The 19,542-nt window shown below is 40.3% G+C and overlaps 1 protein-coding gene across 1 annotated transcript in view; it reads left to right on the plus strand.

The window, feature by feature from the left end:
* Positions 1–19,542, plus strand: part of TRMT2B (tRNA methyltransferase 2 homolog B) — an 87,131-nt gene that overhangs the window by 12,537 nt on the left and 55,052 nt on the right. Inside the window, 6 exon segments of the mRNA XM_033849285.2 lie at positions 8,496–8,642; positions 9,826–9,920; positions 10,185–10,399; positions 10,570–10,671; positions 12,044–12,164; positions 12,374–12,493. Coding sequence (XP_033705176.1) covers positions 8,496–8,642; positions 9,826–9,920; positions 10,185–10,399; positions 10,570–10,671; positions 12,044–12,164; positions 12,374–12,493 — 800 coding nt within the window.

The raw sequence follows: 19,542 nt of genomic DNA on the forward strand, positions 1-19,542 counted from the left end.
AATTTTCTCATTGGCTTAGTTTTCTCTGAACCTATTGCTATTTTTTTTTCTGAGTGCTCTAAGAGCTCTGTCAAACATTCATCAATGTTCTCCATATGGTCTAAAACTTGAGTTTAGTATTTTCCCTGAAGACCTTTTTTCTGAAGTCTCCATCCTAGGCTCCTGAGGCCTTCTGCCTAGCTGTTATCTTGGGACTCCTTTTGCTGTTCTTCTGTCTTTACCCCTGTTTCTCAGATCCTCTGTCTTCCTTTTTCTGGTTTACATCCTCATTTAGTTGGAATACAACCTCCATTAGCTTCCTGAGGAAGGGTGCCTAGGAGTAAACTTTGAGTCTTTGCATGTCTATAAATGTCTTAGTTCTTTCCTGACATATGACTGAGAGTATTTCTAGATTTCAAATACTAGGTTTGAATCATTTGCCTTTATAAATTTGAAGACATGGTCTCATTGTCATCTGGCCGCTAATATTGTGTAAGCCTGGATGCTACTTTAAGTCCTATTCCTTTGTAGATAATCTCTCCCCTCTTTATTTCTCTAGAAGCTTTTAGGGAATCTCTGTCCGTGAAACTTCATGATCATGTGGCCCTTCTTTCATTAATTGTGATGGACACTTTCTAGTCCTTGTGAAGCTGGAAACTAATACTTTCAGACATGGGAAATTTTCCTGTATTATTATTTTTTTAATTTATTTTTTATTTTTATATTTTTGGCCATGCCACGTGGCTTGTGGGATCTTACTTCCCCAACCAGGGACTGAACCCGGGCCCCTGCAGTGAAAGTGCCAAGTCCTTACCACTGGACCACCAGGGAATTCCCTATTTTTATTTTTTTTTATTGAAGTATAATTGATTTACAATGTTGTGTTAGTTTCAAGTGTACGGCAAACTGATTCAGTTATATATATATATTCTTTATCAGATTCTTTTCCATTATAGGTTATTATAAGGTGTTGAATATACTTCCCAGTGCCATACAGTAGATCCTTGTTGTTTCTCTATTTTATATATAGTAGTGTGTATATGTTAATCCCCAAATTCTAATTTATCCCTCCCCTGCCCCTTCCCCTTCGGTAACCATAAGTTTGTTTCTATATCTGTGAGTCTGTTTCTGTTTTATTTTATGTATGTATGTATGTATGACTGGCTGTGTTGGGTCTTCATTGCTGTGCGTGGGCTTTCTCTAGTTGCGGTGAGTGGGGGCTACTCTTTGTTGTGGTGCGTGGGCTTCTCATTGTTGTGGCTTCTCTTGTTGCAGAGCATGGGCTCTAGGCACGCAGGCTTCAGTAGTTGTGGCACATGGGCTCAATAGTTGTGATTTGTGGGCTCTAGAGCTCAGGCTCAGTAGTTGTGGTGCATGGGCTTAGTTGCTCCGCGACATGTGAGATCGTCCTGGGCCAGGGCGAACCCATGTCCCTTGTATTGGCAGGCAGATTCTTAACCACTGCGCCTCCAGGGAAGCCCTCTGTTTGGTAAATAAGTTCATTTGTATCATTGTTTTAGATTCCACATATAAGTGATATCATATGATATTTATGTTTCTCTGTCTGACTTACTTCACTTTGTATGATAATCTCTAGGCCCATCTATGGGTTACTGCACATGGCATTATTTCATTCTTTTTATGGCTGAGTAATATTTCATTGTATATATGTACCACATCTTCTTTATCCGTTCCTCTGTCGATGGACATTTAGGTTGTTTCCATGTCTGGGCTATTGTAAATAGAGCTGCAATGAGCACTGTGGTCCATGACTCTTTTTGAATTATGGTTTTCTCAGGGTATATGCCCAGCAGTGGATTGCTGGATCATATGGCAACTCTATTTTTAGTCTTTTAAGGAACCTCCATACTGTTCTCCATAGTGGCTGCACCACTTTACATTCCCACTGACACTGCAGGAGGGTTCCCTTTTCTCCACACCCTCTCTGCCATTTATTTGTAGACTTTTTTTTTAATTGGAGTATAGTTGCTTTACAAAGTTGTATTAGTTTCTGCTGTACAGCAAAGTGATTCAGTTATACATATATATATATATATACACACTATTTTTTAGATTTCCTTCCCATTTAGGTCACCACAGAGTATTGAGTAAAGTTCCCTGTGCTATACAGTACATTCTCATTAGTTATCTATTTTATATATAGTATTTGTAGACTTTTTGATGATGGCCATTCTGACTGGTGTGATGTATTATTTCTTTAAGTACTTCCTCTCATTTTCTTTGTTCTCTCTATACCTCCTATTATTTGGATTTTGGACTTCATGAATTGATTCTGTAATCTGCTACTCATTCCTCTTCTATTTTCCATCTCTTTTCCCTTTTGTTCTTCTTTTTGTGAAATTTTCTTGAAATAAATGCCAACATTTTTATTGACTTTTTTTCTACCACCTTTTAATTTTCAAAAGCTTTTGCTTGTTCTCTGATTGTTCCTTTTGTATAGCATCTTCTTTTTTTAAAATAATGTAATACATATATACACATTTTTTTATATATTTTTTTTAATATTGCTTTTTCCTTTTTTTTCCTTTTTTTTTTTTTTTTTTTTTTTTTTTGGCGGTACGTGGGCCTCTCACTGTTGTGGCCTCTCCCGTTGCGGAGCAAGCACAGGCTCCGGACGTGCAGGCTCAGCGGCCATGGTTCACGGGCCCAGCCGCTCCGCGGCATGTGGGATCTTCCCGGACCAGGGCACGAACTCGTGTCCCCTGCATCGGCAGGCAGACTCTCAACCACTGCGCCACCAGGGAAGCCCTTTTTCCTGTTTTTTGAATTGTCTGCTTCCTTCAGGGATTTTTTTTCCCTGTTTGTTTTGGGTATTGTCTTTTGCAATGAAGGCTTTAATCAAGTAGCTGGTGGTAGTTGCCTGACCGTTCATGTTTAAGCATGATGCTTTAAATTGATTGGCAGTTCAGCTTGAGTGGGTGTGTTGATTCTTGGCTTGACTGCTGGTGCTTGTGGGTGGGGGCCCATATCTCTCTCGGGAGATCATTACTCTGGGACTATTCAGTTTCTTGAGAGAATTTACATTGAATCTTCCTGTTTCCACCTCTGTGCCACCACTCCGCCTGGTATTTCCTGGTATTTGTGTGTTCATTTTTTCCTAAGGGAAAAAACATCCCCAACCTCCTGCTACAGAAGGATAGAGGTTTTTGGTAGGATGAGGTTGTTTACCAGTTTTATGTCCAGACTTTCAACCAAACCCTGTTTTAAGCCCTGTACCTTATCCCATCTCTATCTCCTTGCACTTCAAGTTTGAGCCTTTCCAGGCTTGTGTGGAGCAGATAAGCCTTACCTCTCATCAGATCCCCCTTTGTAGGCAATCCGGATGTAGCTTCCTTCATCTTGCTAAGTCAGTTGCCATTCCAGTCTTTTATCTGGTTTGCTCTTGTTGTCTTCTCTCCCATTATCTCTGTTCTTTCTTTCATTTATTCATTCAACAAGTACAATTGAGTACCTACAAATGCCAGGCACTATTCTAGGTGCTTAGGATACAATAATGAAGAAAATATCCCTTCCCTTGTGGAACTTATATTTTAGTGGGGGGAGACAGATTTTTTAAAAAAAATAATAAAGTAAATTATATAATATGTTAGAAGGTGATAAGTGCAGTGCTGGTCTGAATGTTTCTGTCCCTCCAAATTTCATACGTTGAAATCCTCACCCCCAAGGTAATAGTATTAAGAGGTTGGGGCCTTTGGGCGGTGCTTAGGTCATGAGAGTGGAGCCTTCATGATTAGGATTAGTGCCCTTATAAAAGAGGACCCAGAGAACTAGCTTGTCCATTCTTTTCATTTATTTATTTATTTATTTGTTTGTTTTTAAAAATTTTTTTGGCTGTGTTGGGTCATCGTTGCTGTGCACGGGCTTTCTGTAGTTGTGGTGAGCGGGGGCTACTCTTCGTTGTGGTGCGTGGGCTTCTCATTGTGGTGGCTTCTCTTGTTGCAGAGCATGGGTTCTAGGCACGCAGGCTTCAGTAGTTGTGGCATGTGGGCTCAGTAGTTGTGGCTCATGGTCTCTTGAGCGCAGGCTCAGTAGTTGTGGCGCACGGGCTTAGTTGCTCCGTGGCATGTGGGATCTTCCCGGACCAGGGCTCAAACCCGTGTCCCCTGCATTGGCAGGCAGATTCTTAACCACTGCGCCACCAGGGAAGCCCCTAGCTTGTCCATTCTGCCATGTGAGGTTCCAGTGAAAAGACAGAAGCCGTCATTGAGGAAGCTGTCACCAGACACTGAATCTGCCGGAACCTTGATTTTGGATTTCCCAGTCTCCGGAACTGAGGAATTTTTGTTGTTTATAAGTCATCCAGTTTATGGTACTTTTGTTTTAGCAGTCCAAACAGACTAAGACGAATGCCCTGGGGAAAATGCAGCAGGATAAGGAGGATGAGAAGTCATAAGTTTGGGGGAAATGCGGGTTGTAATTTTAAATGGGATCACTGTAGGCTTCATTGAGAAGGTGATATTTGAATAAAGCAGTGGTTCTCAACTGGAATTAGTTTTGCCCTACAGGGGACATTTAGCAATGTTGGAGACATTTTTGGTTGTCACCACTGGGGGATAGTTGGACGGTGCTACTGGTATCTTTCTAGTGAGTAGAGGCCAAGGATGCTGTTAAACATCCTGCAGTGCAGAGGACAGCCCCCCACAACACAGAATTGACAATAGTGCCAAGGTTGAGAAACTTTGGAATTAAGACTTAAAGGAAATGAGGGTGTCAACCATGTGAAGGTCTGAGGGAAGAGCATTCTAGCCAAAGAGAACAGCCATGGCAAAGGCCCTAAGGTAGGAGTATGGCATGCTTTCTGGAGGAACTGAAGGTAGACTCAGAAGAGTAATAGGAGAAGAGGTAAGGTAGTTAATGGGGACCAGATAGTGTAGTGCCTTAGAGGTCATTGTTGGGACTTTGGCTTTTATTCTGAGCTGTTGGAGGTTTTGATTGGGGGGCGGGCATCTCATGATATGATTTAGGTTTTAAACAGGATCACTCTGGCTATTATATTGTGTATGGATTGTTGCAGGGAAAGGTAGAAGCAGGGAGAGACTAGTTAGGAGGCTCATGTGGTAATCCAGATGTGAGGTGATATAGCCCAGTGGGAGCAGCAGAGGAGGTGGATATATCTTGAAGACAGAACTGCAGGATTTCTTGATTGATTGAGTGAAAGGTATAAGAGAAAGAGAGGAGTGAAAAATGGCTCTAGGTTTTTGGGAGGAGAAAGTGGAACAGTGGAGTTACTATCTACGGAAATGGAAAAAGCTGTGGCAGAGCAGATTTGAGCAGGGGGAGGTTAGTAGCTCAATTTTGGACATGTTGCATTGAGATACCTATTAGGCATCTGAGTAGATATGTTAAATAGGTAGTTAGATCTGTTAGGATGAGGTTCAAGAATTAGAAATCTTGGAGTTGTTAACATGTAGATGTTATTTAAAATCATGAGACTGGAAGAGATGACCAAGGGAGTGAGAGTAGATAGAAAGAGAACAGGAACATGGACTGAACCCAGGGGCATTCCCATTTTAAGAGGTCTGGGAGGAGAAGAGGAACCAGTAAAGGTGACTGAGAAGGGGCAGCCAGTGAGGTCAGAGGAAACCAGGAGAGTGTGGGATCCTGAAAGCCTAGTGAAGACAGTGAACTGAGGAGGAGGGGCTCATCAGCTGTGCCAGTGCTGCTAGTAGGTCAAGTAAGATGAGGAGTGTGAATTGACCTTTGAACTGCATGACACGGAGGTCGTTGGTGACCATAATGGGAGCTGTTTAGGTGGAGTGGTGGGGACCTGATTTGAGTGGGTGAGTAGAAGGAGAGGAATGGGAGGCAGTGAATATAGACAGTTCTTTTGAGGAGCTTTGCTACAAAGAGGAGCGGAGAAATGGAACAGTGGCTGGAGGGGAAAGTGGGTTCGAGAAGGTTACTTTTCTTTTTAAAGGTGGGAGAGTTAGAAGAACATGCTTGTGTATTGATGGGAATGATCCAGTAGTGAGGGAGGAAAATGATGCAAGAGAGAGAGAAGGGAGAATTGGTGGATCAATGAGTTTAAGTACGTTTATGTCTTTTTTATTCCTTTATTTCATTTTAGTAGGATTTTAAAGAGGAATAGTCTGTTATTTGAACCAGAAGGCCCTTTCACTCTTTTTAAAAATTTTATTTTATTGAGGTATAATTGACATGCAACATTGTGTAAGTTTAGGGTGTACAGTGTGTTGATTTGATACAGTTGACCCTTGAACAACATGGGGGTTGGGGCGCTGACCCTCTGCACAGTTGAAAATGCACCTATAACTCTGTAGTTGGCCCTCCATATCCTTGGTTTTCCCATATCTGCAGTTCCATGTCTCGAGTTCAACCAACCCCAGATTCAACCAACCACAGATTGTGTAGTAATGTAGTACATATTTATTGAAAAAAATCCACATGTAAGTGGACCCACACAGTTCCAACCCATGCTGTTCAAGGGTCAACTGTATATTGCAATATGATGCTTAGGCATTCCCATGTAAGAATAGGAGTTTCAGGCTCTATTTTATAAATGAAGAAACCAAAGCCTTGGCTCATACCGTGGAGAAGCTGTATTTCATATTTACTTACCCATTATCTTCCAGGTCAGACTCAGTTTTTCAGTTCCCATCCTTCTAGGACCTCAAAGACATTTGAATCTTCTTCCAGAAAACATTCCTTTCCAACCAGCAAGTAAACAACAGTTGAACCAGTCTTTCTTTAAATCACCAACTTCAAAATTTGGAAAAATTTGTTCAGTATAAGTATAGTTAAGCATCTTATGTTGCATTTATATGAAATTATAGCAGAAGTGGTCAAGTGCACCCTTAATTGATTTTTACCCTCTCAAGTGGCACTGTTTTTTGGTGTAACTCTCCCTTCCATGCACTATTTTGGGTTTGTGTGAAAATGCAGTGGATCCAGAACCCATGCATTATGAAAACAAGAGGACCTAGTAGATCAGATAGTGTGTCCTGTTGTGGCAGCAACTGGCTTGTGTTTGAAGTTTGGCTTTAAGGATTTCTGATATCTCCACACTGAATCAGGATTGCTTTTGACCTGTATTTACCAGGGGAAGATGAAGGATCCAACTAAGCTAGTTGGCACCTGGTTATATGAAGAAATACAGAAACAATGGGCTTACATCAGGAAGTTATAAGTAAGAATGGAATTATAGCAGCTTAGTAGTATATTAGGAATTGCTGCCAGGAGGAATTCACAGAAATGGATGATTATTGTATTCCACGCTGTGTACACAACAAGCTGAAATTCTTCATACAGATACCTTTGCTGTTTCATAACTTCTTTCAATAATAATTATTGAGCACTGGTTATGTGCTAGACTCAGGATACAACTCTGAGCCTTCATGGAACATACTTTTTGGGCTGTCATGGATAGGATCCCTCAGTAAGGTTGCAGGGCAGTGATCATGTTTCTTATATCACTGCATTAGTTTGCTAGGACTGCCATAACAAAATCCCACAGACTGGGTGGCTTAAACAACATAAACTTATTTTCTCACAGTCCCGGAGGCTGGAAGTCCAAGATCAAGGTGTCAGCAGGTTTGGTTTCTTCGGAGACCTCTCTCCTTGGCTTGCAGATGGCTGCCTTTCTGCTGTGTCCTCATGTGGGCTTTCCTCTGTGCACGTGCACATCCCTGATGTTTCTGTGTATCCAAATTTCCTCTTCTTATAAGGACAACAGTCAGATTGGATTAGAGTCCACCTTAACTGCCTCATTTTAACTAATCACCTACTTAAAGGCCCTATTTCCAAACACAGTCACATTTTGAGGTACTGGGGGTTAGGACTTCAATGTATGAATCCTAGGGGGACACAGTTCAGCCCACAACACTCTCCTCTGGACCCCCAAAATTCATGTTCTTCTCACATGCAAAATACATTCACCCCCATTCCAACAGCCCAAAATTCTTAACACATTCCAGCATCAACTCTAAGTCCTAAATCTCATCTAAATGAAGTGTGGATGAGAGGTATCAGTCAAGGTATAATTCATCCTAAGACAGAATTAGCTGTGAACCAGTGAAGCTGGACAAATTATCTGCTTCCCAAATACAATCGTAGGACAGGCATAGGATAGACATTCCCATTCCAAAAGGAACAAATCAGAAAGAAGAAAGGGGTCTTGGGTCCCAAGCAAATCTGAAACCTAGCAGGGCAAATTCCACTAAATTTTAAGGCTTGAGAATAATCCTCTATGGGTTGATACTGTCCTCCAGGCCCACTGGTGTGGTGGGCCCACTGGGGTAGCAGCGTGGCCAACTGAAACCACAGCATTCGGACCCACCCTAATGGCCTAATTTTAACTTAAACACATCTTTAAAGACCTCGTCTCCAAATCTGGTCACATTCTGAGGTACTAAGCGTTCAACATATGAATTTGTGTGTAGGGGGGGATACGCTTCAGCCCGTAACAGTCGCTCAGCATGAATAATGAGCTGTCAAACTTTGTTAGTTTTGCCTGTGTAATAGTACTGTTTTCTTCCTAGTACTACGAAGTATTCCTTCAACAGTCCCCATTGGAGCCCTGCCTTCTGTTTCGTGAAGGTGGGTACTGGCGTGAGCTCATAGCCCACACCAATAGCCAAGGGCACACAATGGCCATCATCTCTTTCCATCCCCAGGAATTAAGGCAGGTGAGACTCAAAGGATGATAAGGAACAGCTTCTATAGCAGCCCTTACTATCAATATGCTGCAGTTGGTATTTGGAGGTTTCAGGGAAGATAGCAGAAACAATGCATCCATAGAATGTATGGGTTGGAAAGAAGGGTTGGGGATGATGATGAGGAGATGGCAAGGATCCTGTTAACCATGCTGCTGGCATAATGAAACCAAAGAGACTGAGGCTAGGTTACCAAGTTAATTATCATGTGAGGACTCCTGAGGATTTTCACAAGAACTTTGCCCACAGAACTTATTAGGTGTTCTACTAATTCCAGAAGCCAATTTAATAGAGACTAGAATATGGTCAGAATTTCATAATCTACATAATACTTTTACATTTGTAATACACTTAGAGCTTTCAAACATGCCTGTATCAAAATATTCTAATACTTATGTGATCATCTCAAGCAACTTGTGAAGTAGGCTGGAGAGGGAGAGGTATTGTTCCCTTCATTTCACAGCTGAGCAAATGGAGGCATAGAGGTACGCAAGGTTAAAGAGCTAGTAAATAGCAAAGCTATAGGGCTTGAACCCAGGTCGTTGATTCCTGGCCTTTTAACTCTATAGCTCCAACATAGTTTATTGTCATATGTCCTTGTGTCTAGCTGATGGATAGGGCTCTCTGTAGTGACGTAAGAATTTTAAAACGTTTAGAACTTGAAGAAAGGATTTAGTTACTGTGCTCATTCTGTTCCGTGCCCTTTCTTTCCTTTCTCTTAGGACGTGTGTCTTCTGAGGTGGTGTTTGGATGGGTGGATGGGATATTTGAAGTAGAGAAGTGTGAAAGGAATTGAAAGGTTATTGCTTGTTTGTGATGGGACAAAAGCTTAGTTTAGCTCCTAGGTTACAACAAGAATAACTCTCACACTTTCTTTAGAGAACTATTAAAGAGGCTCAAACCAGAGAAAGTGCCATGTCTGTTGTATAGCATTTGTCAAAAGCCAATAAGCAAAGGAGTGCTTCTGCTGAGATGTGAAAATAGCTTTTTTTTTTTTTTTGGTCCTACAGAACATTGCTTTAAGTGTTATCTATAATAGGATTTGAGTAATGTGCCTTCTTGTCTGACTACTGCAGGGCTGATTACCATAGAGCTTGGAGAGAAAATTTGTCAGAGGTGGGTTTTTGCTTGACTCCTGATTTTGTGGTCTGGGCAGGAGGAGCTCTGTGTTCAGAAGGAGACTGTAAAGAAGTCTTTCACCAAAGGGCCAGGAGCAGTCTGTGACTTGACATCACTTTACTTCCAGGAAAGGTAAACCTGGGACAGCCCAACAGCAAGCCGCAGTCTGATGGCTTGCCATAGTCTGGGTTGTGGATTACTGAGGCAGCGCCGCTGATGACCAAGTGTTTGCATGTACCTCCATCCCCTGAGAGGGAAACTCCTCCAGAGCTCTCAGGGCCATGCCATGGAGGCTTTGTCTCCTAGCTGAGATGCTGGGGCCTCCCTCTCCAACCAACCACTAGAGATAGGTTGGTCTGCCATTCCAAGGTGCTTTCTTCTTTTATTCTTTTCTAGCACTACGACCCGTTGCAGCCATCAGCAGTCCCCCTACCAGCTCCTGTTTGGGGAACCCCACATCTTTGAAGATCTCCTGGGGTTGAAGATCTGCATCTCTCCAGATGCCTTTTTCCAGGTTAACATTGCTGGTGCAGAGATACTGTATCGGACTATGGGGGAGCTGAGTGGAGTGAACTCTAACACCATCCTCCTTGACATCTGCTGTGTAACTGGCAAGTGGCAGCCCAGGGCAGAATCAACATGCAGCTTATCTCCCCAACACCATCCACGCAGCACCCAGGGCCCTTGCAGCCGAGGTGGGGAGGTGGTGATAGTGGTGCAGGCATAACCTCATTGGTAATACCATAAAATACCCTCCTCTTATTCTCTCCTACTTCCCCAGGTGTGATTGGCCTCTCTCTGGCTCAGTATACCTCCTAGGTCCTTGGGATTGAGTTGGTGGAGCAGGCAGTAGAGGATGCCAGGTGGACTGTAGCCTTCAATGGTACACTGCTCACATTCTGGGGAGAAATTAAGAGCTGTAGTTGTTCTGTACTATGGGAACGGTTGTGTGGGAAAGGGCATCTACTGTATCCATGACTGGGGAGGAAGGGAAGGTGTTCTGGAGTGCTCAGAGTTGGATCCTGATGACTTTCTAAAAGAGGTCCCCCTTTTTTTTTCTTTTTTTTAAAAATTGAAGTATAGTTGATTTCAATGTTGTGTTAGTTTCAGGTATACAGCAAAGTGATTCAGTTATATATATATATACATATATATATATATATATATATATATGTATATATATATATTCTTTTCCAAATCATTTTCCCTGGGCTTCCCTGGTGGTGCAGTGGTTGAGAATCCTCCTGCCAATGCAGGGGTCACGAGTTCAGGCCCTGGTCCAGGAGGATCCCACATGCTGCGGAGCAGCTGGATCTGTGCGCCCCAACTGCTGAGCCTGCACTCTAGAGCCCGCGAGCCACAACTACTGAAGCCTGTGCTCCGCAACGGGAGAGGCCACAGCAATGAGAGGCCTGTGCACTGTGGCGAGGAGTGGCCCCCACTCACCACAGCTAGAGGGAGCCCGGGCACAGCAACGGGGACCCAACACAGCCAAAAATAAATAAATTCATTAAAAAAATTATTTTCCCTTATAGGTTATTACAAAATATTGAGTAGAGTTCCCTGTGTTATACAGTAGGTCTTTGTTGGTTACCTATTTTATATATAGTAGTGTGTATATGTTAATTCCAAACTCCTAATTTATCCCTCCCTAATCTTTTTGTTTCTATCTGGAAAAAGCCTAAGGGAAGGAATAAGCCTAGCTGATAGGAAGGGAACTTGGCAAAACTTTGAATAATATAGAAGAGCCTTCTTGACATTAGACTCATGAGGCATCATAACAATACAATAGGTTTCAAACTATTTTTAGCAGTAGGACCTTTTCTTTGAACAAAGTCTTAGGCCAAACTGCAACATAGAAAAAAGATTTTCTTTCCCCTCTACCTCACTTCTAGACAGCTCCTGAGGCTCCATGTGAAAGCCTCCAATATAGCAGAAGGAGCACTTGAGTTATAGTCAAGGTTCTCTTCTTGGTATAGGTCCTTATGTGCTGTGTGAGTCACTAAGTTGTAAAATAACACATCTAGTCTCTCAAGCTGAAAGGCCTACAGAGATATTGCAAGGGAAAGCGCATTGGAAAAAATGAAGCAGCTCCAAAAGCATTTCTTTCATTGTTATGCAGAAGTATGTTAGATCTAAAGGGAAGATGGCAGAGCCCTCCCTGCTTTCTGTACGTTTCTATAAAGCTGAAGCTCCCCACCCCCAACTGCTTGGCTTACATTTTGAGTTATGGCACGTGGGCCTCTCTTTTGCAGGCATCACCAACTGTGAATTCCATACTGGTCGAGCAGAGAAGATTTTGCCACAGCTACTGAAGTCAAAGGAAGATGGGCAGTTAATTGTTGCTGTAGTGAACCCAGCCCGGGCCGGGACTGCGTAAGGATGACTAGATTTCCTGCTACAGAGCTAGTTAGGTATTCCCATGATGTCCACCAGCTTTGGTCTCTCATTTCTATACCATGTTAAGGCTGCTCTCAGTGAGCTGGCTCTGAACCTGCTTCTCCTCTTTTCCTAACCAGTGCTATGTGCCAGCCAGTTGCAAGTTTATGATAACCTGGACCATGATAGTTTAATTATATTAATAGCAATGTGTTTCTTCCTTTAGATTACCAGGTGGTTCAAGCCATTCGAAACTACGGGGCCATCCGCATACTAGTTTTTGTTTCCTGCAAGCCCCATGGTGAAATCACAAGGAACATCATTGAGTGAGTCTTGACTTCGTTTTTAAATTATTTTTCCTGGGCTTCCCTGGTGGCGCAGTGGTTGAGAGTCTGCCTGCCGATGCAGGGAACATGGGTTCGTGCCCCGGTCCGGGAAGATCCTACATGCCACGGAGCGGCTAGGCCCGTGAGCCATGGCCGCTGAGCCTGCGCGTCCGGAACCTGTGCTCCGCAACCGGAGAGGCCACAACAGTGAGAGGCCCGTGTACCGCAAAAAATTAATTAATTAATTTTTCCTGATGGTCAAAGTAATCCTTATTGTTATGCTTATTGTGCAGAATTTGGAAAGTGTACAGAAGTATAAAGAAATAAAAACGTCATTATACTGTCATCAAGAGTCAATTATAGGGCCAGGTCTTGGATGAGGCAAATAAAGCAACCCACATCAGGTACAAAATTTAAGAGGATGCCCCAAATCTTAGTAATCAAGTTGCATTTTTTTTTTTTTTTTTTTTTTTTTGCGGTACGCGGGCCTCTCGCTGTTGTGGCCTCTCCCATTGCGGAGCACAGGCTCCAGACGCGCAGGCTCAGCGGCCATGGCTCACGGGCCCAGCCGCTCCACGGCATGTGGGATCTTCCCGGACCAGGGCACAAACCCGTGTCCCCTGCATTGGCAGGCGGACTCTCAATCACTGCGCCACCAGGGAAGCCCCAAGATGCATTTTTAATGCAGTATTTTCAGAAATTAAATTGTCCAAAATACCTGTGAACAAAATATTAAGTTTTTTTAAAAAGTGAGATCCACTCCTGTACTTGGTAAGCCATGCCTCAGTCACCTTACTCTAGTCCTGGCCCTAGTTCCGATAAAACTGTATTTATGAAAGCAGGCAGCCAGCCTGCTGGCCATAATTTTACAATTTGACTTTCCAAATTATTGCATCAAGATATCATTTGTCTTGATTACTGAGTTTTTGGCACCCTCTTAAATTGTGCACCCACGGGGAATGCCTTCTGCTTCACTCCCAGTTCCGGCCCTGCTCAATTATTTTGATTTTTGAAATGTTTTCTTCTTGTAATCTCTCTCTCTTTTTTACATAAATAACACAATTGCTTTGTAATATTGGAACAACATAGGTGGGTATAAAGTACAGATGAGGGAATTCCCTGGCGGTCCAGTGGTTAGGACTCTGCACTTTCACTGCTGAGGACCTGGGTTCAAGCCCTGGTCTTGGAATTAAGATCCCACAAGCTGTGTGGCACAGCCAAAATAAATAAATTAATAAATAAAGTACAGATGAAATACCTAGATGAAGCAAATGAGAATTAAAAGGAAATAAATTGAGCTTTCAAGTCAGTGAGCTAGAAGAACAATAAAGCTAACGAAAACTGAAGGAAGAAATCAATAACATTTTAAAAATCCAGAAATTAATGAACTACAAAGGCAAGGCAGAAACAGAGACACAGAAATAGAGAACAAATGTATGGACACTGATGGGAAGTGGATGGGGGGATGAATTGGGAGAATGGGATTGACATATATACACTAATATTTATAAAATAGATAACTAATAAGAACCTTCTGTATAGCACAGGGAACTCCATTTTGCTGTACAGTAGAAACTAAGACAACATTGTAAAACAACTACACCCCAGTAAAAAAAAAACAAAAACCTATAGACTCAACAAATAAACCAGAAGGTGTTATTGGAAGAAGAAAATAAAATAGATAAGTAAACCTAATCAAGAATATGAAGTCTTAAATGAGAAAAAGGAGCATAACTATAGATATGAAGAAATTTTTAAAAATATAAGAAAGTACTTTGTATAACTCCTTCCTAATACGTTTGGAAACCTAGATGAAATGGGACATTTCCCGGAAGAATGCAAATGGCTAATATTAATTCTAGAAGCTACAGTAAACCTAAACACACCAGTACCCATGGGAAAAAATTGAGAAAGTTGTCAAAGAGCTGCTTCTACCCAAAATAAAATCATGAGGCCTGTATATTTTCACACTTATTTCCTTATCTTTTCCTGCATACTCTTCCAGTTGTCCTTTATTTTTATTTTCATTATACAGTTTAAAAATGTTTTTATATACATATCATGAAGGTGGCACCTCAAATCAATGGGGGAACAAATGAACTATTTAATAGATGATGGTGGACAACTGGGTAGCTAAGGCAAAAAAAAAAAAAAAAAAAAAAAGATTGGATCTACATCTCATGTTGCAGACCAGGATAAATTATAGAAGAGTTAAGAGATTTAAGTGTAAACAGGGGAAATCATAAATGTACCCTAGGAAATCAGAGAATTTTTTTTATAATCTTGGAGTGCAGAAGCCCTTTCTAACTACGAAAATTCAGAAGACATATAATAAAAGGTTGTTAAATTTGGCTACATAAAACAAAACCTCCTTCATTACACCATACACAGAAATGAATTCAAAATGGATTATAGAAGTAAATGTAAGAGCTTGAAACATGGGAGTAAATCTTTGTGAACTTGGGTTAGGCAAAGCCTTCATACATATAACATCAAAGACCCAAGGAACAGCTACAAGAAAGTGTGTGTGTGTGTGTGTGTGTGTGTGTGTGTGTGTAATTGAACATCATCAAAGTTAAAAAAAACTTTTTGTGCTGCAAATGATACCATCAAGAAAGTGAAAAGATGAAAAGACAACCCACAGAATGGGAGAAAAGATTTGAAAATCATTTACCTGATAAGGGACTGGTATCCAGAAGCCAGACACAAAAGGCCACTTATTCCGTTTATAGGAAAATGTCCAGACTAGGCAAATCTCTAGAGACAGACAGTAGATTTATGGTTGTCTAGGGCTTAGGGTGGGGGGTTTCAGGAGAAATGGGGAGTGACTGCTAAGGGGTTAATGAAAATATTCCAAAATTGATTGTTGTGATAGATGCATAATCCTGTGAATATACTAAAAACCACTGAACTGAATAAGTGGTTGAGCTGTGAATGATATTGCAATAAAACAGTTTTAAAAATCAATAACTTGCATGATAAAAAACACCAAAAGCAAAGAGAGGAAACAATGTACAAACTGGAAAAAAATTTGCAGTTCATATTACAAACTTTTTTCCTTAATTTATTAACAAACTCCTGGAAATCAGTAAGAAAAACAACAGCGCAAAAGAAGAATGAATGCAAGATATAAAAAGAAAACATAAATGTGTATGAACCATGAAAGGATGCTCAGTCTCTTCCATTATAGTGGAAATGCAGATTAAAAGTACCCTGAGATACCACTTTTTGTATCTCAGGTTGGCAAAAGTTCCAAAGTTTGATAATGCACTGTTGGCAATACTATGGGGAAACATGAATTCTAAAAAGTTACTGGTCAGAGTGTAAATTGGCACTATCCCATGGAAGGAAATTTAGCAATATAGATTAAGATCATAAATGTATATATACCTTTTGACCCAGTAATTCCATTCCTGAGGCTTTATCCTACAAATATACTGACACACATGTAAAATGACATGCATTGATTGATTGATTGATTGCAATATTGTAACAGCAAATGATGAGATGTCCTAAAAGTCCATCAGTGAGGAACTAGTTAAATCAAATATGTACATCCATACAATGGAATACCATGCTGCTATAAAAAAGAATGAAGATGTTCTCTGTTTACTGATACGGAAAGATCTCTAAGGTACGTTATTTTCTGTTAACAACTTTATTGAGATATAACTCACATATCATAAAATTCAACCTTAATTAAAATGTACAATTCAAAGGTTTTTGGTACATTCTCAGACTTGTGCAGCCATCACTACTGTCTAATTGTGAACACTTTCATCGCTCCAAAAGAAACCCTGCACTTCTCACCTGTCACTTCCCATTTTTTCCCAACCCCCTGGCCCTAGGCAACCACTAATCGACCTTATGTCTGTATGGATTTGCCTATTCTGCAGAATTCATACAAGTGAAGTTCTTTTCAAATGTGGTCCTTCACATCTGGCTTCTTTCTCTTAGCATGATGTTTGTAAGGTTCGTCTGTGTTGTAGCATGTAGCAGTACTTCATTCCTTTTTGTGGCTGAATAATATTCCATTCTATGGATATATACCACATTTATTCACTCATCAGTTGATGGACACTTAGGTTGTTTCCACCTTTTGGCTCTTATGAATAATGTTGCTATGAACATTCATGTGCTAGTTTTTGTGGGGACATATGTTTTCATTTCTCTTGGGTAGATACCTAGTAGTGTAATTACTGGGTCGTATGGTACCTATTTTAACCTTTTGAGGAACTGCCAGACTATTTCCAAAGCAGCCTCCCATCTTAAATTCCCTCCAGCGGTATATGAGTGTTCCAATTTCTCTACGTCTTTGTTAACTCTACTGTCGTCTTTTTTATTATACACATCCTAATGGGTGAGAAGTGGTACCTCCTTGTGTTTTTGATTGCATTTCCCCATGGTTAATGATGTTGAACATTTTTTCATATGTTTATTGGCCATTTTTATATATATATATATATCTTTTTTTTTTTTTTTCGGTACGCGGGCCTCTCACTGTTGTGGCCTCTCCCGTTGTGGAGCACAGGCTCCAGATGTGCAGGCTCAGCGGCCATGGCTCACGGGCCCAGCCGCTCCACGGCATGTGGAATCTTCCCGGACCAGGGCACGAACCTGTGTCCCCTGCATCGGTAGGCGGACTCTCAACCACTGCACGACCAGGGAAGCCCTATATATATCTTCTTTGGAGACCTGTCTATTTAGATCTTTTGCCCATTTTTCAGTTGGGTCATCTTTTTATTATTGAGTTTTAAGAATTCTTTTAAAATTCTAGATATAAGTTCCTTATCAGATATATGATTTACAGAAATTTTCTTTTCTGTGGGTTGTCTGTTCACTTTCTTGACATTATCCTTTGAAGCACAAGATTATTTAATTGTGGTGATGTCCAGTCTGTTTTTTCTTTTGTGGCTTGTGATTTTGGTTCTGAATAGAAATAGCAAGGTATGCAGAATTGTTGATATAATGATAGCTATCTTTGTAAAAACGGACAAAAGGTGAAGAGAATATTGATTTGTATTTGCTGTATATGCATACAGAAACTGGTAAGTTTTATAAGAAACTGATTAGTAGAAAAAAATTAAGAAAAAAAAAGAACTTCCCTGGTGGTTCAGTGGTTAAGTCTCTGTGCTTCCACTGCAGAGGGCACCAGTTCGATTCCTGGTCGGGGAACTAAGGTCCTACATACTGCGATGTGTGGCCCAAAAAAACAAAAACAAAAACAAAAAACTGATAATAGTAGTTATCTATGGTGGGGGAAAACTGCAGGGATGGGAGTCAGAGGTGTGGAGAAACTTCACTATATACCTTTATATGTTTCACTTTTGAATAAAATGAAAATATTTATTTTGCAAAACAATAGATTAAAAAATGCAACGATTAAGAGTAAGCCTAGGATTCTGCTAACACTCAGACTGAGTAAAACAATAAACATGGCCTCAGAAAGGCAAGAAAAAGTTACTTTGAAAAGACAGTGTGTGCATATGGTAGGAAAAAAAAACAGTACATAAGAGTGCATGTGCATGCAGTGAATAATGAGTCTTCTTATTCCTGGCTCCTAGTCCTTCAGATGTCACCACTCTTCCTAGTTTCTTGTGTAGCCTACCAGATATATTCTGTGTGTGTGTGTGTGTACATCGCTCTTTCTTTTGTAAACAGATAGAAACAGACTATAAACACTGTTCTGCTGGACCTAGAGATTATCGTATTAAGTGAAATAAGTCAAAGCCAAAAAAACATATGATGTCACTTATATGTGGAACCTAAAAAAGTGATATATAAACAAACTTATTTACAAAACAGAAATAGACTCACAGACGTAGAAAACAAACTTATGGTTACCAAAGGGGATAGCGGTGGTGGTGGGGGAGATAAATTAGGAGTTTGGAATTAACGTATACACACTACTGTGTATAAAGTAGGTAAACAACAAGGACCTACTGAATAGCACAGGGAACTATACTCAGTATCTTGTAATAACCTATAATGGAAAAGAATTTTAAAAATATATATATATATATATGTATAACTAAATCACTTTGCTGTACACCTGAAACTAACACAACATTGTATATGAACTATACTTCAATTTAAAAAATTTTTAAAAACTCACTATTCTGCACCATGCTTGTCACTTAACAGTAGATTTTGGAGATTGTTCTACAATGATGTAGGATCTGCATCAGTACTTAAAGGTCTACTTAATTTTTAAAATAGGCTGTATAGTTTTAACTTACATAAATATATAATTTAACTTGTCCCTTTGAAGGGACATTCATCCTAATGAATTTTGAGGTTGTTTCTACTCTATTGTTACCACAGTGTTGCAGTGAATGTCCTTGTACATATATCTTTGTGTATTTTTGCAATGACTATGTATATGTGATGAATAAGTGTATGTGATAGTATATTTATTAGATAAATCCCTGATGTGGAATTGCTGGGTTAAAGGATATATGCTCTTAACGTTTTCATGTATTTTCTAACAGAGCTCTAGAATCAACTTATCAAAAATATTCTTTTGGGCTTGTGATTGGAATTTATTGATTCCAATTAATTTAAGGAGAATTGAAATCTTTTACAGTATTTTTTCTATACAGGTATGTGACCTATCTCTTCAATTACTCTAGGCTTATGGAATTCTCTAAATATAAACACGTATTTTTTTCCCAATACAGGTCTTTTTTCTTAAGATTAATACAAGATATTGTAAAGTTTTTATTGCTTTTATGACAGGGACCTTTTTCATGATATTTTCTAACTCGTTATTGCTGATTTTGTGTCAAGCTACCTATTCTTTTATTTGTTTTACAGGTTTTCCAGTTGATTCTCTTTCATTTTCTTGGTAGCTGGCCATATGATCACCATATAAAAGCAGTTTTGTCTCTCTCCTTCTAATACTTTTTTTTTCTTATTACATTGGATAAGAAGATGTTCCAGTGTAGGAGTGATAGTGAATATCTTGTCTTGTTCCTTATTTGAATAGGACAGTGCTATTTAAACGACTGAGTGTTAGCCAGGGAAACAAGAACTCATCTGGTTTGTTG

This window comes from Tursiops truncatus, chromosome X (assembly GCF_011762595.2).
Source record: "Tursiops truncatus isolate mTurTru1 chromosome X, mTurTru1.mat.Y, whole genome shotgun sequence".
Classification (NCBI taxonomy): domain Eukaryota; kingdom Metazoa; phylum Chordata; class Mammalia; order Artiodactyla; family Delphinidae; genus Tursiops; species Tursiops truncatus.